The sequence below is a fragment of the Somniosus microcephalus genome, chromosome 12 (genome assembly GCF_052327205.1).
Source record: "Somniosus microcephalus isolate GS21.2 chromosome 12, FLI_Smic_1.0, whole genome shotgun sequence".
Classification (NCBI taxonomy): Eukaryota; Metazoa; Chordata; class Chondrichthyes; order Squaliformes; family Somniosidae; genus Somniosus; species Somniosus microcephalus.
In genome coordinates, this window is record NC_140998.1 from 199,679,637 (window position 1) to 199,705,405 (window position 25,769).

Genomic DNA, 25,769 nt, shown 5'->3' on the forward strand with positions numbered 1-25,769 from the left:
AAGCAATTATAAGTTCAGTCTTTGAGGAGGCTTCCTGATTCTGTCTGGGTAACGCCTCTTTGGAGTATCAGGTTCTTCTGGCAATGTTGAGTCGGAATCAATGTCGTCGTTTGGTTCATCTTCCAATATTACTGGTTCTGCGGTAGCTGCAATTGGAACGTCGATTTCATTACCAGGTGTATCAGATCGTGGTGTGGAGTTGACGTTGGTCAGCATGGCGTCTTACAATGCTCTCCCCAATGTCCACGGTATACATGAGAGGTCCTTGTCGTGTACAAATCGTTCCTGGCTGCCATTTCTCAGTGCGGTAGTCCCGGGCCAAAACTGGTTGACCTATCTTAAAACTCCTGGTCGGCCTTTCATTCATATTCTGAAACTGCCTGTTCTCCACATCTCTTCGGACGTTTGGCTTAACCAAATCCAAGCGGCATCGTAGTCTTCGATTGAAGAACATCATGGCTGGAGTTTGGTTGGTAACCGCATGTGTCGCATTCCGGTAGGCAAACAAGAAGTTGTCCACCTTGTGTTGTAGGGGTATATCTTCATTACACATTGCCTTGATAGCCTTCTTGAATGTTTGGACAAACCTCTCGGCCAATCCATTAGTTGCTGGATGATATGGGGCAGATGTGTAATGCTTAACACCATTGTTCTTTAAGAACCTCCGGAACTCTTCAGACACAAACTGTGGTCCATTGTCAGAGCAAATCTGTTCAGGCAGCCCATTCCTGGCGAATATGGTTCGTAAAACTGCGATAGCTTTTTCCGTGGTGCTTGAGGACATTTTTATTACCTCTGGCCACTTTGAATGTGCATCCACCGCAATTAAAAACATCGAGTCCATGAAGGGACCAGCAAAATCAATGTGCACCCTTTGCCATGGAGATGAGGGCCACTCCCATGGATGCAGAGGAGCTTTTTGGACCTTCTGGCATCCTGCACAGCTCTTGGTCATCTCTTCGATTTCTCTATCGATTCCCGGCCACCACACAAACGCTCTGGCTAAGCTCTTCATTTTTACCCCACCCAGATGACCCTCATGAAGCTCATTGAGTACTCTATCCGTCAACTTAGGTGGAATTACTACTCTGGATCCACACATCAAGGTTCCTCTGCACACTGACAGCTGTTCTCTTCTTGACGAAAATGCTGGCAGCAGTGGTTCGCCATGTGCTGGCCATCCCTTCACCATTAAATCATAGACCCGTGATAGTGTCGGGTCATTCCGTGTTTCCTTTTCTATGTTTTCATTCGTCACAGGGAGACATTCGACTATGGTCGAGTGGAATAACTCCATTGGATCCACTGCAAGGTCTTCTTCCACCGTCGGCAACGGTAGACGTGACAATCCATCAGCATTTCCATGCTGTTTAGTTCCCCTGTACTCGATGTCATATTGGTGTGCCCCTAGGAAAAGGGACCATCTCTGCAGCCGTTGTGCTGTCATTATCGGTACGCCCTTCTGAGGGTTGAAAATGGAGACAAGAGGTTGATGATCGGTTAGTAGAGTAAATTTTTGACCGTGCAGATAGTGATTGAACTTCTTCACCCCCCACACTAGGCTGAGGGCCTCTCTGTCAATCTGGGCGTAGTTACGCTCGGCAGAAGTTAACGAGCGTGACACAAAAGCTATCGGCCTCTCCAAACCATCAAGGAATTTATGTGACAGTACCGCCCCAATGCCGTAGGGAGACGCATCACACGCCAGCCTGATTGGGAGTGCTGGGTTGTAGTGAGCCAATACTTCCTTTGAAGTGTTTAAGTCCTTACTCTTCTGAAAAGCACGTTTACAATCATCGCTCCATTTCCATGCTACCCCCGTTCGTAGCAGGGCGTTCAGCGGGTGCAGAATTGCCGACAAATTCGGCAAAAACTTATGATAGTAATTCACCAACCCGAGGAATGACCTCAGTTGCGAAACATTTTCAGGCGCTGGGGCCTTAACAACCGCTTCAATTTTGTCAGGGGACTTATGTAACCCCTCTTCATCAATCACGTGGCCACAATACGATATCTGTTTCTTAAAAAATTCGCACTTGGGGCGGTTGGCTCGCAGCCCATGTTCCCGTAGTCTAGTGAGCACCGGTTCTAGGTTGTTAAGGTGTTCACTGTCACCTTCACCTGTTACAAGGATGTCGTTCAAGTAACACTGAGTCCCCGGAATCCCTTGCAGGACTTGTTCCATCGCTCTTTGCCATATCGCCGGAGCCGATGCTACTCCGAATACCAATCGATGATATTGGTAAAGACCTTTGTGAGTGTTTATCGTGAGATACTTCCTAGAGGACTCTTCAACCTCCATCTGCATATATGCTTGTGCTAGGTCAATTTTTGTAAAACGCTTCCCTCCAGACAGTGAGGCGAAGATGTCTTCTATCCTTGGAAGAGGATATTGTACTGTGTGAAGGACAGGGTTCACCATCACCTTGAAATCCCCACAGATGCGAATCTTCCTTGGCTCTCCGGACTTATTGCTTAACGTTTTTTTCATGACAGGAACGATGGGTGTCGCCCACTCGCTCCAGTCGACCTTAGACAACACGCCCGCCTTCTCCAGATTCTCTAGCTCTGCCTCGACGGCTGGACGAATTGCATATGGTACCGGTCTCGCTTTGAAAAACTTGGGAACTGCATTCTCTTCTATTTTTAACGAGGCGGTTACGCCTTTAAGCGTGCCCAGTTCTTGTTGAAATACCTCTTTGGCGTTAGCTAAGATTGTTGACAATCGTCCAGGAGTGACGTCTTCATCTTTTTTACCGTCCACCGTCATTGCATGAATGGAATGCCAATCTAAGTTTATCTTCCTGATCCATTCCCGTCCCAATAACGGTGGTCCACCATTTGGCAGTATGTAGAGATACAATTTCCGTATTTTCTTGCCATTGTATTCGACAGGCACCCTTATTTTTCCTCTGGGGTATACTTTTTGCCCCGTATACGTCGTCAAGACGATGGATGTCTCTCTCAAGGGTATGTGTGAAAATAGCCGCTCATAGTCTCGTCGATTCATGACGGTTAGCGCTGATCCTGTATCCAATTCCATTTTAACTTGGGACCCTGCTATTGTGAGGGTGACCCAAATGGTTCGGTGATCCTCTTTTGCGATTACATTGTGAAGTTTGAGACAGCTTAATCTCCTGTTCTCGGATTCACTATCGCTCATCTGGTCTTCGGAACTACTGTCCGTCATCTTTTGTACTTTCTTGTACGGTTCCTTAGTAGCCTTTTTGTTGTCGCTGGTCTTCTTCCCAGACCTACAAACTCGTGCAATGTGTCCAATCTTCCCGCATTGTCTGCATATTTTGTCTTTGGACCAGCAGTCCTTCTGGTCATGGTTAGTTCTGCCGCAGCGATAACATTTTGCAAATCCCCGTGTCATTTCGTGGGTGCTGTATTCCTGTGGTTTTTGTTGAATTTCTGCAGCTCCCCTGGCTGCTGCTTCATACGATACTGCCACGCTGAAAGCCTTATCTAGCGTCAGCTCTTTTTCTGCGAGTAACTTCTTCTGTGTTCCTTCACTCAGGAGTCCACAGACAAATTTGTCCCGTAGGGTATCTGCCAGTCCTGCTCCGAACTGGCAGTGCTTTGATAGCTTGCGTAGTTCCGTAAGATACTCAGCATTGCTCTCATCTTTGTGCTGAGTTCTCCTGTGGAATTTAAATCTTTCTGCTATCAACAGCGGTGCAGGGTTTAAGTGCTCCTGTAGAACAGCAACAATTTCGTTAAAACTCTTCGCCTTCGGTTTGGCTGGAGTAATCAGATCCCGCAATAGACCGTACGTTCTAGCGCCCATTACGTTTAGCAATATTGATGCCTTTTTCCCCTCCGCTATTTAATTTGCCTCGAAATATACCTCGACTCTTTCCACATACGTGGTCCAGTCCTCTAATGTATTATCAAAAGCAGTGATACAGCCAGTCTTCGGCATCTTGCAAATCTAAAATGGCGCCTCCCGCGCTTTGCCTTCTTCTCTGATTTAACAAAATGGCGCCTCCCGTGCTTTTCCTTCTTCCCCGCTGTTGTTAGCGCTGCTTTCCACGGTTTCTTGCGCGTATTCTTTTTCTTTTATTATTTTCCCGTCGTGGAGCGGGCCCTCTGGAACACTTCCCTCCCTCTTCTGAGGTCCGAACACTGCCCAGCTTCGAAACACCGGCCGCGCCCTGTATGCTCCACCCTCTCTCTCTCCTTGCTTCCTGACTCGCTGCCCGGCCCCGCTGCAGCCCAGGAAGGATCAGAGCACTACCTGCCACCAGCCCGATTAGCTGGGAAACCACGGACCGAGGAACCCAGCCTGGTTCTGGAAAGTCGCTCCTGCAAAGCCTTGAACCCGATGATTGACGGTCGACGCCCGTTCCTCGAGTTTCAATGGACTCTTTTTTTTTTCTTCCGACCTTCAGCGTCGTCGGAGCTGCTGCTGAGTTGCAGGTAAGTTCTTTCTAACTCGTCGCCAGTGTTAAGTCCGTGAGTGATTGAGACACGGACTAGCAGGAGAGAAACAAACAAGTCTTTACTGGTGAAAGGCATAAACGAAACTAACCAACAGAGGCTCTCTAGCGCCTTTTATTCAGGGGTGGTCACTGCCGGTATTGCAGTCTGAGACCAGTTATTCTCTTAAAGGTACATACACAACAAGCTCCTCATAGTAGAGTATGATGATAAACATGGCTGTACTGACAAATAGCAAAACTATTTTACAATAACGTTTTACATTAAACACACTATTATTCTTAATTATTGCAGTATTAAAAATACCATAACATGCATTTACACACATCCAATAATATTATCTCTAATACAGCTGACTCCCGGTGCTTTGTAAATTTAATTCGTTGGAATGGTGTAAATAATTCAGCTGTTTTTTTTCCCTCGTAGAAATAGTTTAAATTGCCACAGATACATTTACTTCATGTTGAAAATTTGCACCTCTTCATTTCAAACTGCAACTGACCAGCATGGCACTCAACTCCCATTGTAAATTGGGAAAAAGTCCTGTTTCTCCTGTTGCTATTTGTTGGCTCAGGTCTTGTACTGCATAATTACATGACCTTGGGATAGCATTAATGTTGAAATATTTTGCCACCATCGCTGCATTGACTAATAGCTGCTTAGCTAACTAATGTAGCACGATAGAATCTAGTGTTTCACTAGTGAGTTAGACGATCTTTTAGTTCAGTCTGTATGTTTCTGTATGGAAGGATTCAATATGTACTTGAATGAAACCATCATCTCACCAGTAACATGGAACACATTATCAATAGGAATTAGACTGAATCTCCACAAGAACACAATGGAAAGCTGTCCAGTGCTGCTTTCAGGATGCTGAAAAACATTAGATAAACGACTTTTTCCATTTTTAAGAATTCTGACCTCTCCCAAGCTGTACCTCATTCAATAAGCAGTGCTTATATTTTTCACTGTTATGTAATTAAAGATTACTCTTAAACTACAGACTGACTCCAGATATTCACCAGAGTACATGACTGTGAAAATGAGCACTCTCCTTTCAGTAATATTTACTTCATACCTTTTTATGAATATTATATCCTTTTTCATATTTTTCATTTGTTGCTTTTAATACAAGTGTTAAAATTGGTAGTATACAGATAACATCCAGTATGAGGGCATGTCATTTAACAGTGTAGGCCTTAACCCATGCCAGGATATGGCTGTATCTGATGCCAGTGTTGTAGCTGTACTGGAACAGCTTGGCTAGAAGTGCGGCTAGTTCTGGAGCACAAGTCTTCAGCACGACAGCCGGGATGTTGTCGGGGCCCATAGCCTTTGCTGTATCCAGTGCGCTCAGTCATTTCTTGATATCACGTGGAGTGAATCAAATTGGCTGAAGACTGGCTTCTGTGATGGTGGGGACCTCAGGAGGAGGCCGATATGGATCATCCACTCGGCACTTCTGGCTGAAGATGGTTGCAAATGCTTCAGCCATGTCTTTTGCACTCACATGCTGGGCTCCACCATCATTGAGGATGGGGATATTCATGGAGCCTCCTACTCCCGTTAGTTGTTTAATGGTCCACCATATTCACGACTGGATGTGGCAGGACAGCAGAGCTTTGACCTGATCCGTTGTTTGTGGGATCGCTTAGCCCTGTCTATGGCATTCTGCTTCTGCTTTTTAGCATGCAGTCCTGTGTTGCAGCCTCCCCAGGTTGGCACCTCATTTTTAGGTATGCCTGGTGCTGCTCCTGCACTCCTCATTGAACCAGGGTTGGTCCCCCGGCTTGATGGTAATGGTAGAGTGAGGAATATGCCGGGCCATGAGTTTACAGTTTGTGGTGGAATACAATTCTGCTGCTGCCCCACAGCGCCTGGCCCACAGCTGTGTGACCCCCCCGGCCCACAGCTGCGTGAACCCCCTGGCCCACAGCTGCGTGACCCCCCTGGCCCACAGCTGCGTGACCCCCCTTGACCCACAGCTGCATGACCCCCCTGGCCCACAGCTGCGTCATCCCTCTGGCCCACAGCTGCGTGACCCCCCTTGACCCACAGCTGTGTGACCCCCCTTGACCCACAGCTGCATGACCCCCCTGGCCCACAGCTGCGTCATCCCTCTGGCCCACAGCTGCGTGAACCCCCTTGACCCACAGCTGTGTGACCCCCCTTGGCCCACAGCTGTGTGACCCCCCTTGGCCCACAGCTGCGTGACCTCCCTGGCCTACAGCTGCGTGACCCCCCTTGGTCCACAGCTGCGTGACCCCCCCTTGGCCCACAGCTGCGTGACCCCCCCGGCACACAGCTGTGTGACCCCCTTGGTCCACAGTTGCGTGACCCCCCTTGGCCCACAGCTGCGTGACCCCCCCCGGCCCACAGCTGCGTGACCCCCCCTTGGCCCACAGCTGCGTGACCCCCCTGGCACACAGCTGCGTGACCCCCCCTTGGCCCACAGCTGCGTGACCCCCCCGGCACACAGCTGTGTGACCCCCTTGGTCCACAGTTGCGTGACCCCCCTTGGCCCACAGCTGCGTGACCCCCCCCCGGCCCACAGCTGCGTGACCCCCCTCGGCCCACAGCTGCGTGACCCCCCCTTGGCCCACAGCTGTGTGACCCCCCTTGGCCCACAGCTGCGTGACCCCCCTTGGCCCACAGCTGCGTGACCCCCCTGGCACACAGCTGCGTGACCCCCCTTGGCCCACAGCTGCGTGACCCCCCTTGGCCCACAGCTGCGTGACCCCCCTTGGCCCACAGCTGCGTGACCCCCCTTGGCCCACAGCTGCGTGACCCCCCTTGGCCCACAGCTGCGTGACCCCCCTGGCCCACACGCATGTTCCCTACAGAGAAAAAAGATGGAAAAACAAAGAGAAAAATAAGTAAGGCTAAAACAGTAAATCGAAAAACTTTAAAATCGACCATAATATATGAATATGAAATTTAAGCCAATCAGGTGCAATTGTGACACCCAAGATATGAGGACAGGGGCATGTGCGATATGCACTATTTCTTATATATTTTGATGCAAAAGTATGGCGAATAGGTAGTTCACTGGGTTAGAAAACTGTCTTCACTCTGCTCAGGACGTATCTCTGAAGTGAGTACATGGCTGGAATTAAAAGCTCACTCTGGTACAGCTCACTGGTGCTCCAGTTCATTGTACCAGTTCAACAATGTTTTAAAAAGTAAAACTGAAAACTATATATTTTTTATTCCCCCTCAGCTGGAAGAAAAGATTTTTCAACCTTTTTTGTGTTTATTCCTTTCCACAACTTGTAAAACTAAAGGACAACTATTGTTTCACAAACTGTCCTTTGCAGCTGTGAGTCTTGTGACCTGCAGCATGATGACACTGTTGCACGAGATGTTACACTTCTGAAACAAAAACAGCAGGGACCAAAAATAAAAATCAAATCAACTAATACCAAAGCATTTGAAACAAAGCTGAATTGCAGCATGTTTCATTCCCCCATTCCAAGAAATACATATCTTTATAAGTGACAGCAAGTTAAGTGATTTAAAAATTGTCAGTTGGAATCTTGCTTTTTCAATGAAATCTGTACATATGTAATTTCTTGTCTTCATTGGTATCTAGTAGCCAAGAGCAGAGGAGAAAAGAAAGCAGGGAAACTTTCAGATACATCTCCAGTTGCTCCCAGATCAGGGGCACAGCATCAGAAGCAGCAGCAGAAAGTAAATCAGGCCCTCCAGGTCCCAGCTGTATCACTGTATCCATCACACAAGAACGTGCAATTTAAAGACCTCCCTCCATTTGGTAATAACATTTTAAAGAATAATTTGCTGCTCTGCTTTTGAACTAAGCGTTTGCTATTTCCCTTCCACAAAGTGTGCTTGAAAAATAACCTGTCTGCAGAGCCATTTCAGTAAAATATCAAGTGATTTTGTTCCAAAGACTTGTGAATTTGAATATCTTTTCTTTACAATTGTATATTTGTTCAGCATTATTTTGCTTTGTATGTGTTGAAATGAACAGGGTTACTTTAACTGCATTGCTACTCCAATTTCTGTCCTTCAGGTACCCATTCTCCTCAAGCTTTGAAGAAAATTCTGTCCTTGTCTGAAGAAGCAAATTTGGATCGAAATAAAAAGCAAGCAGAAGATACTATATCAAACACATCATCCCAGCTGTCGTCTCCTCCTACATCTCCTCAGACCTCGCCAAGGAAAGGTAGCATCTTAGAAAGAAAATGCACCAGACCCAAAGATGTGCCCTTCCCAAATCTATGAAAAAGCAGTGTATTTGCTAATGTGCTGTGGTACAAATACTGATAGTATTTGAGATTTCCAATCTGCTACAAGCAAATATTTTCGTCTGCTTAGCCCATATGCCCAAATCTGTCGCATCACTCCCCTCTAGTGGTTATTCATATGAAATTTGGGTCCCCACGGGTGAGTACGGGCTGGGTACTCACGCGTAGGGTCAACAGAAGTGCCGGTTTCGTGCATGCACTGCGCATTCGCGGGAAACCAGTGTAATGATATCAGCAAATAGTGATGGTATTTGCCTATTTGATTATGATGCCTTACCAGCATATTTGCCTGTGTGATTACTTATGCCTTACCAGCAGAGGGCATGTGAGAGAGAAGCAGTTTAGTTTTAGTTTCGTTTTAGATAGATCTCTAAGATGGTGTCTCCTGTAATGCTGTTAAGACAGTTAAACAAACTTTAGATTAAAATAGAATCTCTTTCATCAATGTGTCGTCATTGAACCCACAAAGAAATCAATACAACCAGAACTTCCGTTCCCTTGAAAGAAGGGGTTCACAGATCGAACGCATGCGCCGGAGAGGCAGCACGTATGGCTGGAACTTAGAGTCATAGGCCTAGAAATTAGCTATAGCCCCGCCAGCTCGCTGGCGGCCAGAATTTACCGCTGGGCGCGGAGCCACTCGCGCCCAGCCGATATTCAGTTTCAGCGCCCAAAGTCGAGGACGGCCGCTGTTCAAGGGTGTGGCCGCCCCTGCTTGGGGCGCTGAAACTGAATATCGGCGCGCTAGTGGCCGCAGCGCCACCCGCAGCGGAGCGGCAGGCTGCGGTACTGCAGGCCTTCCTCCCTCTCTTAAGGGGGAGGTGCCTGCAGCAGCCGGAGCCCCGATCGCGAGTGCCGGCAAAAGAGCCCGGCACAACGGAGAAGTGCCGGGCTCCCGGAAACCAGCCGGCAATGCCGCGGGGGGGGGCGGGTGGAGGAGGCCGGGGAAAGAGGTGCGGGCAGGCGGCCGCCGAAAAAGCGGCCGGCCGCACCTTCACCTTAAAGCGCCCCACTAAGGCTGCTGTACGGACCCGGTCTCCGAATGTTATTAGCGGCTGCCACGGAAGAGGCGGCCGCTACTGAAGATGGGGATCGGGGCAGAACCGGGGCGCTGCGCACACCAATGACGTCATCGGTGGTGGCGCAGCGCTAACGGCTACTGCCGCAATTAGCGCGTCAATGAAGTTCGCCCGCAGTTTGCAGACTGGCGCAGAAGCCCTCTTTGGGCGGTAACTGGGCGCAAAGCCCACTGAATTTCTAGGCCAAAGAGTCATAGAGTTATACAGCACAGAAAGAGGCCCTTCGGCCCATCGTGTCTGCGCCGTCCATCAATCCCTGTCCAGTCTAATCCCATTTTCCAGCATTTGGTCCGTAGCCTTGTATGCAATGGCATTTCAAGTGCTCATCCAAACGCTTCTTGAATGTTGTGAGGGTTCCTGCCTCTACCACCCTTTCAGGCAGTGAGTTCCAGATTCCAACCACCCTCTGGGTGAAAAAGTTCCTCCTCAAATCCCCTCTAAACCTCCTGCCCCTTACCTTGAATCTATGCCCCCTTGTTATTGACCCCCCTACTAAGGGGAAAAGTTCCTCTTTATCTACCCTATCTATGCCCCTCATCATTTTGTACACCTCAATCAGGTCCCCCCTCAGCCTTCTTTGCTCCAAGGAAAACAACCCCAGCCTGTTTAGTCTTTCTTCGTAGCTGAGGCGCTCCATCCCAGGTAACATCCTGGTGAATCTTCTCTGCACCCTCTCCAAAGCAATCACATCCTTCCTATAGTGAGGCGACCAGAACTGCACACAGTACTCCAGCTGTGGCCTCACCAGCGTTTTGTACAGCTCCATCATAACCTCCCTGCTCTTATATTCTATGCCTCGGCTAATGAAGGCAAGTATCCCATATGCCTTTTTAACCACCTTATCTACCTGTTCCGCTGCCTTCAGGGATCTATGTACATGTACACCAAGGTCCCTCTGACCCTCTGTACTTCCTAGGGTCCTACCACTCATTGTGTATTCCCTTGCCTTATTTGTCCGTCCAAAATGCATCACCTCGCACTTTTCAGGGTTAAATTCCATTTGCCACTTTTCCGCCCATCTGACCAACCCGTTTATATCGTCCTGTAGCCTGAGGCTTTCCTCCTCGCAATTTACCACCCCACCAATTTTCGTGTCATCTGCGAACTTACTGATCATACCTTTTACATTCTCATCCAAATCATTTATGTAGATCACAAACAGCAAGGGACCCAGCACCGATCCCTGAGGTACCCCACTGGACACAGGCTTCCAGTCACAAAAGCAACCTTCGACCATCACCCTCTGCCTCCTGCCACTCAGCCAGTTTAGGATCCAACGCGCCAAGGCACCCTGGATCCCATGGGCTCTTACCTTCTTGACCAGTCTCCTATGCGGGACTTTGTCAAAAGCTTTACTGAAATCCATGTAAACCACATCCACAGCATTTCCCTCATCCACACACCTAGTCACCCCCTCGAAAAATTCAATCAGATTGGTCAGACATGATTTACCCTTGACAAAGCCATGCTGACTATCCCCGATTAATCCTTGCCTCTCCAAGTGGAGACTAATTTTGTCCCTCAGAATTTTTTCCAATAATTTCCCTACCACAGATGTTAGGCTCACCGGCCTGTAATTCCCTGGTTTATCCCTGCTACCCTTCTTGAATAATGGTACTACGTTAGCTGTTCTCCAGTCCTCTGGCACATCCCCTGTGGCCAGAGAGGTTCTGAAAAATTGTGTCAGAGCCCCTGCAATCTCCTCCTTTGCCTCACACAACAGCCTGGGATACATCTCGTCCGGGCCTGGGGATTTATCCACTTTTTGGCCTGCTAAAACCGCTAGTACCTCCTCCCTCTCGATGCTAACATGTTCAAGTATGTCACAGTCCCCTTGCCCGATTTCTATGTCTATATCGTCTTTCTCCATAGTGAACACAGATGCAAAAAATTCATTTAAAACCCCGCCTACATCATCTGGCTCTACACACAGATTGCCACTTTGGTCCCTAGTGGGCCCTACCCTTTCCCTGGTTATCCTCTTGCCCTTAATATACTTATAAACCATCTTAGGATTTTCCTTTATTTTGCTCGCCAGTGTTATTTCATGGCCCCTCCTCGCCCTCCTAATTTCTTTTTTAAGTATGCCCCTGCACTTTTTATACTCCTAGGGCTTCCTCCGTCTTTAGTCTTTTGTAACTGCCAAAAGCCCCCCTTTTTTTTCCTAATGCATTTTTGTATATCCCTTGTCATCCAAGGTTCCCTTTGCTTGTTGGTCCCACCCTTGACCTTTACAAGAACATGTTGGCGTTGTACTCTCTATTTCCCTTCTGAAAGTCTCCCACTGCTTTGATGTGGATTTTCCTATAAGTAGCTGCTCCCAGTCCACTTTGGCCAGATCCTGCCTTATCATATTAAAATCGGCCTTCCCCCAATTTAGAACCCTTATTTCCGGGCCGTCTTTGTCTTTTTCCATGACCACCTTAAATCTCACCGAATTATGGTCACTGTCGCCAAAATGCTCTCCTACTGACACTTCCACCACTTGCCCGGCTACATTCCCTAGAATTAGGTCCAGTACCGCCCCCTCTCTTGTAGGACTTTCTACATGTTGGCTCAAAAAGCTCTCCTGGATGCACTTTAAGAATTCTGCACCCTCTAAGCCTTTCACACTCTGACTATCCCAATTAATATTGGGGAAGTTGAAATCCCCCACTATTATTACCCTATTATTTTCGCACTTCTCTGAGATTTGCCTACATATCTGTTCCTCTATCTACCCCTGACTGTTTGGGGGCCTATAGTACACTCCCAGCAAAGTGCTTGCCCCATTTTTGTTTTTAAGTTTTACCCATATGGCCTCATTAGAGGAACCCGCTAATATATCATCCCTCCTTACAGCAGTAATTGATTCCTTAATTAATATTGCAACGTCCCCTCCCCTTTTACACCCCCCTCTGTCTCGCCTGAAGATTCTATACCCCGGAATATTGAGCTGCCAGTCCTGACCCTCCCTCAACCATGTCTCCGTGATAGCAACAATATCGTACTCCCATGTGTTCAACAACAACTTCAGTTCATCCACCTTATTTGCAAGACTCCTTGCATTAAAATAAATGCCTTCCAGCCTTGCCATATTCCCTTTTGCCTTCACATATTTGCTCTGCCTTCCCAGCTGACTTGTTTTTTCCTCCGTATTTGGCTGTAAATCACCCCCTACTATAGTTCCACTCTGTATCCCATCCCCCTGCCAAGTTAGTTTAAACCCCCCCCAGCAGTTCCCCGCAAGGATATTGGTCCCCCTCTGGCTCAGGTGTAAACCGTCCGACTTGTACAAGTCCCACCTTTTCCAGAAGCAGACCCAGTGATCCAGGAAACTAAAGCCCTCCCTCCTGCACCATCCCTTTAGCCACGCATTCATCTGTTCTATCTTCCTATTCCTATACTCACTAGCACGTGGCACCGGGAGTAATCCAGAGATTACAACCTTTGAGGTCCTGCTCTTTAATCTTCCACCTAGCTCCCTAAATTCTTGCTGCAGGACCTCATCCCTCTTTTTACCTATGTCGTTGGTACCAATGTGGACCACGACCTCTGGCTGTTCACCCTCCCCCTCCAGAATGCCCTGCAGCCGCTCAGTGACATCCTTGACCCTGGCATCAGGGAGGCAACACACCATCCTGGATTCACGTCTACGGCCACAGAAACGCCTATCTGTTCCCCTTACTATAGAACCCCTACCACTATTGCTCTCCCACTCTTTTTCCTCCCTTCCTGGGCAGCAGGAGCACCCCCAGTGCCAGGAAGTTGGCTGCTGCTGCCTTCCCCTGGTGAGTCATCCCCCTCAACAGTATCCAAATCGGTATACCTGTTTCATCTTTCTTCTTTTTTACAGGTTTCTCCAGGAGGCTAAGTCTCCAGCAGCTACGCTTTTAAAAAGCAGTCGCAAGGCCTGCTTTTAACAAGGTAAGTGGTGTATTAAGTAAAATTAAAACATTTTTTCCACAGGTTTTTTATTTTTAAATACTTTAAAGAAAGGTAAGTTTGTTTTTAGCCCCGTTAGAAAGTGTAATTAATTTTTTCAAAAATTTAAGTTATTGTTTAAAATAGTTATTTTATGTAATTTATAGTTATTTTTAAAATGTGATTTAAAAAAAAATGTATTTGAAGTTTTAGTTATGTTTTGGGGCCGATCTCTAATTCATAGATTTGACAAGTCTTCCTGTCAAATCTATGAATAGAGATTCCCTGCTACGATTGGCTCTCCATGGCCCACATGATCCCAGGGGACACTTCGAACTAACTGCGCCCCTGGGATACACAAGCACTGCGCGCCGGCAGTTGAAGGAGGCCCAGGATCGGAATCCGATGCGGGCCCACAGCACAACGGCCGACGCGCTAGGTAAGTGCAGGTCGGGAGCTTGCACCCGCGGAAAGCCTCCGACCCAAGTTTCTGGCCCATTCTGTGCATTACCATGTCAATGGAAGAAGTGTGGTGTTTGCTAGTTTTAAGCAGCCCAATGTCTATCTTGCTTGAAACAGAAAGGAGCTCCTCAGAGTATGATGATAAACATGGCTGTACTGACAAATAGCAAAACTAGGTCCTTTGCAGTCAGAATCAGGGGAATTTATAATGGGGAACAAAGACATGGCAGACCAATTAAGTACATACTTTGGTTCTGTCTTCACAAAGGAGGGCACAAATAAACTCCCAGAGATGTCGGGAAACATAGTGTCTAATGAGAGGGAGGAACTGAATGAAATCAGTATTTGTAGGGAAATGGTGTTAGGGAAATTGACGGGATTGAAGGCCAATAAATCCCCAGGGCCTGATAATCTACATCCTAGGGTACTTAAGGAAGTGGCCCCAGAAATAGTAGATGCATTGCTGGTCATCTTCCAAAATTCTATAGACTCTGGAACAGTTCCCATGGATTGGAAGGTAGCTAATGTAACTCCACTATTTAAAAACGGTGGGAGAGAAAACGGGGAATTACAGACTGGTAAGCCTGACATCGGTAGTGGGGAAAATGCTAGAGTCCATTATAAAAGATGTAATAGCAGAGCACTTGGAAAACAATGACAGGATCGGACAAAGTCAACATGGATTTACAAAAGGTAAATCATGCTTGACTAATCTACTGGAATTTTTTGAGGATGTAACTGCTAGGATAGATAAGGGAGAACCAGTGGATGTGGTGTATTTGGACTTTCAGAAGGCTTTCGATAAGGTCCCGCATAAGAGACTAGCATGCAAAGTTAAAGCACATGGGATTGGGGGTAAGGTACTGACTTGGATAGAAAACTGGTTGGCAGACAGGAAGCAAAGAGTTGGAATAAACGGGTCTTTTTCCGAGTGGAAGGCAGTGACTAGTGGAGTACCGCAGGGATCGGTGCTAGGACCCCAGTTATTCACAATATATATTAATGATCTAGACAAGGGAACTAGATGTAATATCTCCAAGTTTGCAGACGACACAAAGCTGGATGGGCGTGTGTGCTGTGAGGAGGATGCAGAGAAACTCCAGTATGATTTGGACAGGTTGGGCGATTGGGCAGATGCATGGCAGATGTAGTATAATGTGGATAAATGCGAGGTTATCCACTTTGGTGGCAAAAACAGGAAGGCAGATTATTATCTGAACAGCAATAGATTGGGAAAAGGGGAAGTGCAATGAGACCTGGGTGTCCTTGTGCAGCAATCGCTGAAGGTAAGCATGCAGGTGCAGCAGGCGGTTAAGAAGGCAAATGGTATGCTGGCCTTCATAGCGAGGGGATTCGAGTACAGGAGCAGGATGTCTTGCTGCAGTTGTTCAGGGCCTTGGTGAGACCACACCTTGGGCTAGAAATTCGGTATCGCCCCATTTGGGGCGCTAGTCCTGGCGAAGCGCAAAGTTTAGCGCCAGGCGCAATTTAGTGCCACCTAGAGCGATATTGGGTTGCAGCACCCCTGAAGGTGATTGCGGCGCTAAATCAAGCGCTGCACGAGACTCCTAAGGCGCTAACCCGGCGGCGCAACCCAATTTCGCGGCGGCGGGGCGCAGCGCAGGTGCTGTCAATAATCACTTTCCCTGAGACACACTGGCGCCGGCCAGCTCTTAAAGGGGCTGGTCAATTGGCATCACCAGACACACTCACTGCCTTGTAGGCCTTCAAATCGGTGGGAGCCTACCTGTGGCGCACCAGCCTAGCATGACATGGAAAGGGTGAGGCAGAGGGTGGAATGCCTCACTGATGGGGCATTGGATGCTTTGGTTGGCGCAGTGGAATCAAGGCCAAGGAAGATGGTCGGAATGTGATGTATGTTTTAGACAGTCTCCCGGGTGTGAGAGGCAGTTATGTGTCAGTGTATTAGTTTTGCTTTCTGTTGCCACAGCTTTCTCATGTTTGAAGGAACCACATTTTGTGTAATGAAGCACTTTCTTCATTTACAATGGCCATGTCTGCAATTTACATGCATCTTGCCCTTCACAGGCTTGGGGGTATCAGACCGGTTCCATTCCTGTTCTTGGAATGGCAGCAAGCATTCCGTGAGAGGGGCCTAGAAGCTACTTCTGATCAGCTTCTGACGCGCAGCCTGAGAATAGCCGCTCGCGTAGAAGTTCAGGCCAGCAGGCATCTTCTCAGCCACCGACAGAGATGTCCTGCACCTTATCTGAGGCTGCAGATCTGGCTGAAGCAGCTGGCACAGCTCAGTCACCACCTCCTTTCTAAATCACAGCCTTCTGACACACTGCTCCTCCGACATGTTCATGTAGGAAAACTGCTGTTGGAAAACCCTGCCAGCGTAAGGTCTGCTGTGGCGACGTCTGTTGGCCCTCCTCCGTCTGGCCATGCCCGTCCCCCTCTCCCAGCGTCTCAGTGCGCTTTCCAGATGATTCAGCAGCAGGACGTTCCCCTCCAATGCAGCCCCCATAATAAGTGCCCACAGGAAGGTTCCCCGTTGGTAAGGCTCACCAACAGCAAGGTGATGGTCAGAAGGCTGAAGTTCGTCTGCCTGCGCTGGCTCAGTGGTCAAATGGCTCGCAGTGTGCAGCTCAGCAACTCTTTGTAGCTCTTGAGGAAGTTGTGCTCCAAAAATGGCTGCCGGTTTTGAACCACACCAGTCCCCTTTAAATAACGCTCCTCCAGCCCAAGAGCGACTTGGTAAGGTTTCAGGTAAGCTGTCACTATTAGCGCCAGGCGCTACGGAGGGGGGCGCCACTGAATTTCCGGTCCGGGGCGCCCAAAATGCGTTGCACACTCAAATGACGTCATAATCTGCCTGCGTCCATGAGCGGGCGCTAAGATTTAGCGCCGGCGCTAAATGCATGCTCAATATGGGGCTAGGCGCCCTGCGCCAGCCCGGAAATTGGTTAGCGCCCCACTTTTCGGCCTCTTTAGGCGCTAATCGGTGGCGCTACCAACCGAATTTCTAGCCCCTTGAGTATTGTGTGCAGTTTTGGTCGCCTTATCTGAGGAAGGATGTTCTTGCCATGGAGGGAGTGCAGCGAAGATTCACCAGACTGATACCTGGGATGGCAGGAATGACATATGAAGAGAGATTGGGTCGATTAGGCTTATATTCGCTTGAGTTTAGAAGAATGAGAGGGGATCTCATTGAAACTTATAAAATTCTAACAGGACTAGACAGACTAGATGCAGGAAGGCTGTTCCCGATGGCCGGGGAGTCCAGAACCAGGGGTCACAGTCTAAGGATAAGGGGTAAGCCATTTAGGACAGAGATGAGGAGGAATTTCTTCACCCAGAGAGCGGTGAACCTGTGGAATTCTCTACCACAGAAGACAGTTGAGGCCAATTCATTAAATATATTCAAGAAGGAGTTAGAAATATTTCTTAAGGCTAAAGGGGATCAAGGGATACGGGGAGAAAGCAGGACAGGGTACTGAACTTGGATGATCAGCCATGGTCACATTGAATGCCGGAGCAGGCTCGAGGGGCTGAATGGCCTACTCCTGCCCCTATCTTCTATGTTTCTATATTTTACCATAACTTTTTACATTAAACACACTATTATTCTTAATTATTGCAGTATTAAAAATACCATAACATCCATTTACACACATCCAATAATATTATCTCTAATACAGCTGACTCCAGGTGCTTTGTCAATTTAATTTATTGGAATGGTGTAAATAATTCAGCTGTTTTTTTTCCCTCGTAGAAATAGTTTAAATTGCCACAGATACATTTACTACATGTTGAAAATTTGCACCTCTTCATTTCAAACTGCAACTGACCAGCATGGCACTCAACTCCCATTGTAAATTGGGAAAAAGTCCTGTTTCTCCTGTTGCTATTTGTTGGCTCAGGTCTTGTACTGCATAATTACATGACCTTGGGATACCATTAATGTTGAAATATTTTGCCACCATCGCTGCATTGACTAAGAGCTGCTTAGCTAACTAATGTAGCACGATAGAATCTAGTGTTTCACTAGTGAGTTAGACGATCTTTTAATTCAGTCTGTATGTTTCTGTATGGAAGGATTCAATATGTACTTGAATGAAACCATCATCTCACCAGTAACATGGAACACATTATCAATAGGAATTAGACTGAATCTCCACAAGAACACAATGGAAAGCTGTCCAGTGCTGCTTTCAGGATGTTGAAAAATTAGATAAATGACTTTTTCCATTTTTAAGAATTCTGACCTCTTCCAAGCTGTACCTCATTCAATAAGCAGTGCTTATATTTTTCACTGTTATATAATTAAAGATTACTCTTAAACTACAGACTGACTCCAGATATTCACCAGAGTACATGACTGAAAATGAGCACTCTCCTTTCAGTAATGTTTTTATGAATATTATATCCTTTTTCATATTTTTCATTTGTTACTTTTAATACAAGTGTTAAAAATTGGTAGTGTACAGATAACGTCCAGTATGAGGGCATGTCATTTAACAGTGTAGGCCTTAACCCATGCCAGGATATGGCAGTATCTGATGCACTGTGAATTTGTTGGTTAGAGTACATGGCATAGTTATTGTGTAAAAGTGTGGAATGGTTGCCTTTGTATGTACCGGTATTTCATGTCGTAGACAATCTTGTAGCTATTATTTTTAATGGGTGGGAGAAAAATTGGGCTTTCTGCTAACTAATTATTTCTGGTTAAAAGTCCCGAAGAACTTCCTCTGAATAAGTCAGACTAACTTCACCACTGAAAAAGTTGTCTGGATAAATGAGAGCCTGCTTCTGTTCAAGGGAGATACAGCAAGCGTCAGATTTGGTTTCTAAATTGGTTTTCTCATCCTGTTTGTCAGGTGCCAGTAAGCTGAGATCTCATTGGCTCCAGGCAGTCGGACCTATCAGGCTCTTCATCCTCTCTTGGAAGTGAAAACAGGAACAAGAATAACAATGCCCCATGGACCTATGGGATAAGTGGGGTTGCTGTGCAAAGCCAGATTGGCGAGGGGATTCAGCAACCTTTTACAGTATTCAACTGAAACATGATAGAACAGGAATCTAATTAGCCAAGATAAGTATGACTAGATGATAGTATAATACATAAGAAAATAAGAAATAGGAGCAGGAATAGGACACTTGGCATTTCAACTGTCTTACCCTTTAACTGGCTAAAGTGGACTGGAAAAATAAATTAGTCATAGAGTGATAGAGTTTTACAGCACAGAAAGAGGCCCTTCGGCCCATCGTGTCTGCGCTGGGCATCAAGCCCTGTCTATTCTAATCCCATTTTCCAGCACTTGGTCCGTAGCCTTGTATGCTATGGCATTTCAAGTGCTCATCTAAATGCTTCTCGAGTGTTGTGAGGGTTCCTGCCTCTACCACCCTCTCAGGCAGTGAGTTCCAGATTCCAACCATCCAGGGTGAAAACATTTTTCTTCAAATCCCCTCTAAACCTCCTGCCCCTTACCTTGAAACTATGTCCCCTGGTTATTGACCCCTCTACTAAGGGGAAAAGTTATTTTCTATCTATCCTATCTATGCCCCTCATAATTTTGTACACCTCAATCAGGTCCCCCTCAGCCTTATCTGCTCTAAGGAAAACAATCCAGTCTCTCTTCATAGCTGAAACGCTCCAGCCCAGGTAACACCCTGGTGAATCTCCTCCGAACCCTCTCTAATGCAATCACATCCTTCCTGTAGTGTGGTGACCAGAACTGCACACAGTATTCCAGCTGTGGCCTAACAGCTCCAGCATAACCTCCCTGCTCTTATATTCTATGCCTCGGCTAATGAAGGCAAGTATCCCATATGCCTTCTTAACCACCTTATCTACCTGTCCTGCTGCCTTCAGGGATTTATGTACATGCACACCAAGGTCCCTCTGATCCTCTGTCCTTCCTAAGGTCCTACCATTCATTGCGTATTCCCTTGCCTTGTTAGTCCTCCCAAAATGCATCACCGGACAGTTTTCAGGGTTAAATTCCATTTTAACATTGAAACAGATGTTTCAGGACCATCAGTTTTTTACACCCTCTGCCTCAGTTCGGGTATCAGTTTTCCTTGTGGCCTTATTGCCTTTGTATACCCTTCTCATATAGTGTCCGTCACTGCCCCATTAATGGTTTCTTCTTTTAATTCAGGATATATGATAATACCCGTTTATATGTGTCTCTTCTTGTGGGGTAAAGCAGAAGTTAATATCCGTGATGGCACAGGAGGTGAGGGCGGGAAATTCAGTTGACTTGTGCCTCCTGCAAAGCAACTAGCGCCTGCGTGCGGTGCCACCAACGCCCCCCGCGAAATTCAGCAGGAGGTTTGCGGCGGTGATGACCGTTAGCGCGGCGCTGCGCTGCCGGCAATGACGTCATCGCCTTGCACAACACCCCACTTACGCCCTGGCCGCGCTCTTCGATAGCGCCCCCTGACTTACCACCGGACATTATGTCCGACAGGGTCAGGGGGGCCTACCTGCTGCTGGGGCAGCACAAGTTAAAAGGGGGGTGCCAGGCAGCCATTTTTGTTGCTTGCCGTCTGACAGCACCTGCCCCCGCTGCTGTCCCCAGCCTTCTGTGTAGCCCCCCCGCAGGGTGCCGGCTGCATTCCGTGAGTCCGGCACTTCTCTTGAGCGCCGGGTTCTTTTGCCGGCATTCCAATCCCTGGTTGCCCAGCTGGGCCCCGGGTCGCGCTGCACTAGGCCCCCCCCTTTAATAAAGGGAGGAAGTCCTGCAGTACTGCTGCACGTAGCGCTGTGATATTCACCCGCAGCGCCCCAAGAGGGAGGCGGGGCACTTCCAGTAGCACCCCGCTCCCCTCTTGGGGCACTACCAGTGAATTTCGGGCGCAGGGGCGCTAATTTTTTCGGGGCGCGACCCAATTTTACCCCCTCGGTGTCTGTAGATGTGTTTGGACCTGAATGGCATTGTTTTTGTTCGGTGGAGATCCTTTATTCGGGTGGCTTCCTCCAGTATACTGATTTTATAACAGTCCAGGTTTAATGAATAAGTTAATTAGTGCGATGGATATGAAGCAATACTTTAATACTAATGAAATTCAGATTATTTCTCTTCCCCAGCTCTTCCATGTACATAACTGGTATTAAAATTTGGCTCCTGTCTAATTCGAACCTTTCTATTTCCCAGGTTTTGCTTTGGCACCAAGTACTCCTGCGGAGAATTTTTCAGCCTCTGGTCACAGTGAAATTTCCTCCCACTCCAGCATTGTCAGCAATTCCTCCTTCGACTCAGGATCTGTCAGCCTCCATGGTGACCGGCGACAGCGACATTGTGTCAGTGTTATAGATTCACATTTAGGCTTGGGTATAGAAAGAAGACTGGAAAGGCGATCAGCAGTTGACCCAGATCAATCCTGTATCAGGTTGGAGCAAGTTTTTGTTGTTTTTCAAACACTTAGCTATGGTTTGAAGTGCTGCAATGATAAAAAGTTTGCTATTCTAGTGTTTGCTGCATTCGAGTCTAAGGTGACGGCTAATTCGGCGTCATTTAGTTTCCAACTAGCTCATTAAGTAGGTGGTTTGCTGGAGGTGAAAACATGCACTCTGTCCTGTACTTGTAGCCTTTAGCCAAGCATATGAGGAACATTGCCACTGCAAACAGTGGCAGCTTCTGCAGAACAACTCACTGGCTATTATCTTAATTATGAGGGGTAGGAGCCAACTTTGGCATTCACTGTTATAAACGGTAGCGTAGTGGTAGTGTCAGTAGTAATCCGGAGGCCTGGACTAATGACGTGAGTTCAAATCCCACCACGGCAGCTCGGGAATTTAAATTCAGTGAATTTAAAAAATCTGGAATAAAAAGCTAGTATCAGTAATGGTGACCATGAAACTATCAGATTGTCGTAAAAACCCATCTGGTTCACTAATGTCCTTGAAAGAAATCTGCCGTCCTTACCTGCTCTGGCCTACATGTGACTCCAGACCCACAGCAATGTGGATGACTCTTAACTGCCCTCTGAAATGGCCGAGCAAGCCACTCAGTTGTAACAAACCGCTACGGAACACAATAATAATTCTTTCTCTCCCCCCCCCCCCCCAATAATTTGACTGAAGATCAGGAAATCAGTGATTTGGGAATTGTGATGTGAACACATGCCTGCACTCCATGGTGCTGATGCTCCGATAGTAATTTAAATTTAAGGGGTCCAATCGGGAGCAATGTGATCATTATACTTTTTTCCTTTAATGAATATTGTAACGGTTGAGCTAACTTTCAATCTGTGGAATATCATTTAAATGTGAGATTGTAATTTTCATTATTTTTTCCCAACATTTAAATCAGTGCTTTCTCTTATTTAGTTCCTGTACATCAACAAGCACAGAGGGCAGAGGAAGTCTGTCTGCAGGAGCGGCAGTACTGTCTTCACCGAGTATGGAGGAGTTAACCCAGGACCAGGGAGATCGAACTTCTCTTGATGCAGCAGACAGTGGTCGAGGAAGTTGGACTTCTTGTTCAAGCGGATCTCATGATAATATCCAAACAATTCAGCACCAGAAAAGCTGGGAGATGCTCAGTAGTTTGGGGAATCTTCATTATGAGAGCTCTGCTGAAGGAACAGGACTAACAAACATGTGGGCTACAGGTGTCGAGAATTCCAAAGATTCACGACCCTCTGAGAGAAGAAATTCCTCATCTCCGTTTTAACTGCTTTCTCAACCTGCCCTGCCACCTTCAACGATTTGTGCACGTATACCCCCAGCTCTCTCTCTTCATACACCCCCTTTGGGATTGTACCCTTTAGTTTAGATTGCCTCTCCTCGTTCTTCCTACCAAAATATCACTTCGCACTTTTCTGCGTTAAATTTCATCTGCCACGTGTCCGCCCATTTCACCAGCCTAGCTATGTCTTCTTGAAGTCTATCACTAGCCTCCTCACTGTTCGCTATACTTCCAAGTTTTGTCAATAACCAGTGGTCATAGATTTAAAATCATTGGCAAAAGATTTTGACAGGACATGAGAAATGTTTTCACTCCGGGTGTTGTCGGGATCAGTAACGCTCCACCTGAAAAGATGGTGGAAGCTGATTCCATAACTAATTTGAAAAGGGAGTTGGACAGGTACTTGAGAATGGGGAACTTACAGGGTTCTGGATATAAAGCAGGGGTGTGGGACTAAACACGGCTGACCTTTCAAAGAGCCAGTATAGGCACGATGTGCCAAATGGCGGCCTCCTGTGAGGCAAGTTTCTGTGATACTATGAAACCAGAGAACTGAGCGGAATGGATAATGTAGATGAAGCAGGTTATTCATTTAACTTGTGAGCATATAACTAGGCCACGCTATCCTCCTTCCCCTCCCCGTATCCAGGAAAATATCCTGATCCTATCAGCTGTCAACACTTAAGTGCTAACAAAATTCTAAACTCTTTAAGATCCTGACTGTATTTACCCTGTACTGTGCCATACTTGCAACTACTATGTAATGCAGCCTGTAATAAGCCAAAGTCAAGAAAGTGTATGAACTTTACTGAATTTAGTTTTTCAAAACTTTAAAAATAGCCTTAAATAAGACTTTAAACAGAAAGGATTTTCCCTGCACAGTTGTAGATTTGTATCAGTATATCAGTTAACATTAAAAAAACTGGCTAATTATCTGGTTAGGAATTGAATTAAGGGCTCCAAGTACAGATTGAGATGATCAAATGTTCTGTGGATCATTTTGACCATGTGAAAAAAGACTAGTAATCTAATATGGGATGTAAGATTAGGTAAGTAGTTAGAAATATTATGGGGGTGCTGGGGTGGGATTAAATGGGTAGGATAAGGTATGTGACACAATGAATTGTACATGGACTGCAGAAGAATTGGACTTGGTGGGTTGAATAGCCATTTTTGTCCCATAGTCTCTTGTTTTTGTTTTGTGTGTCACCAGTTCTCCATTGTGTCTTCTAAGATTTTTCCAAATAAAAGGATGTGATCTTAAAATCTGAGTCTGTATCACCAAATCATTTAAAGATTTTAAAATGTTAAGATTAAATAAAATAGTGAGCCAGTGCCAAGGAATTGAAAAGATATGGAAATGGGCTGCCAGAAACCAGATTGTGACAACCGATGTCCAGTAATTTTGTTCTGAAATAATGGCAAACTTACTTAGAAAATTAATAACTTAGTGGCCCAGAATTAGCTGTCAGCAGCAAATGACCAGTGCCAGCTGTTCATTACACTTACAACTGCCCACAGGCTTTCTATGGCATTCAATGGTGGTCGGGGGCGGGTGGCGAGGTCCGATGGTGGTCTTGAGGGGTGGGGGGGCTGCTGGGGAAGGTCCAATGGTGGTCGGGGGCGGGTGGCGAGGTCCGATGGTGGGGGTGGGGGAGCTGCTGGGGTATGTCCAATGGTGGTCGGGGGCGGGTGGCGAGGTCCGATGGTGGGGGTGGGGGGTGGGGGCGCTGCTGGGGAAGGTCCAATGGTGGTCGGGGTCGGGTGGCGAGGCCTGGTGGGGGGCGGGGGGTGGGGGGGCTGCTGGGGAAGTTCCAATGGTGGTCGGGGGCGGGTAGCGAGGTCCGATGGTGGTGGCGGGGATTGGGGGAGCTGCTGGGGAATGTCCAATGGTGGTCGGGGGCAGGTGGCGAGGTCCGATGGTGGGGGTGGGGGGGCTGCTGGGGAATGTCCAATGGTGGTCGGGGGCGGGTGGCGAGGTCCGATGGTGGTCTTGGGGGGTGGGGGGGCTGCTGGGGAAGGTCCAATGGTGGTCGGAGGTGGGTGGCGAGGTCCGATTGTGGTTTTGGGGTTGGGGGGGGCTGCTGGGGAATGTCCAATGGTGGTCGGGGGCGGGTGGCGAGGTCCGATGATGGTCGTGGAGGGTGGGGGAGCTGCTGGGGAATGTCCAATGGTGGTCGAGGGCTGGTGGCGAGGTCCGATGGTGGTCGTGGGGGAGCTGCTGGGGAATGTCCAATGGTGGTTGGGGGCGGGTGGCGAGGTCCGATGGTGGGGCTGGGTGGTGGGGGGGCTACTGGGGAAGGTCCAATGGTGGCCGGGGGCGGGTGGCGAGGTCCGATGGTGGGGGTGGGGGGTGGGGGGGCTGCTGGGGAATGTCCAATGGTGGTCGGGGCGGGTGGCGAGGTCCGATGGTGGGGGTGGGGGAGCTGCTGGGCTATGTCCAATGGTGGTCGGGGGCGGGTGGCGAGGTCCGATGGTGGGGGTGGGGGCACTGCTGGGGAAGGTCCAATGGTGGTCGAGGGCGGGTGGCGAGGTCTGATGGTGGGGGTGGGGGGTCTGTTGGGGAAGATCCAATGGTGGTCGGGGTCAGGTGGCGAGGTCCGATGGTGGGGGGGGCTGCTGGGGAATGTCCAATGGTGGTCGGGGGCGGGTGGCGAGGTCCGATGGTGGGGGGGGCTGCTGGGGAATGTCCAATGGTGGTCGGGGGCGGGTGGCGAGGTCCGATGGTGGCGATGGGGGGGCTGCTGGGGAATGTCCAATGGTGGTCGGGGGCGGGTGGCGAGGTCCGATGGGGGGGGCCGCCGGGGAATGTCCAATGGTGGTCGGGGTTGCGTGGCGAGGTCCGATGGTGGTGGTGGGGGGTGGGGGGGCTGCAGGGGAATGTCCAATGGTGGTCGGGGGTGGGTGGCGAGGCCCGATGGTGGTCGGGGGTGGGTGGCGAGGTCCGA

At 48.1% G+C, this 25,769-nt stretch overlaps 1 protein-coding gene across 1 annotated transcript in view; it reads left to right on the forward strand.

Annotated features, from left to right (window-relative positions):
• The window catches only part of LOC147109881 (rap guanine nucleotide exchange factor 2-like), an 83,448-nt gene extending 59,356 nt beyond the window's left edge, over nucleotides 1–24,092 (forward strand). The window contains exons 11-16 of the mRNA XM_086002416.1: nucleotides 2,987–2,995; nucleotides 6,000–6,011; nucleotides 8,128–8,218; nucleotides 8,480–8,632; nucleotides 21,286–21,520; nucleotides 22,461–24,092. Of these exons, the coding sequence (XP_085858542.1) occupies nucleotides 2,987–2,995; nucleotides 6,000–6,011; nucleotides 8,128–8,218; nucleotides 8,480–8,632; nucleotides 21,286–21,520; nucleotides 22,461–22,806 (846 nt within the window). The 3' untranslated portion in view covers nucleotides 22,807–24,092. The remainder of the gene's footprint in view (nucleotides 1–2,986; nucleotides 2,996–5,999; nucleotides 6,012–8,127; nucleotides 8,219–8,479; nucleotides 8,633–21,285; nucleotides 21,521–22,460) is intronic.
• The last annotated feature ends 1,677 nt before the right edge of the window (nucleotides 24,093–25,769 follow it).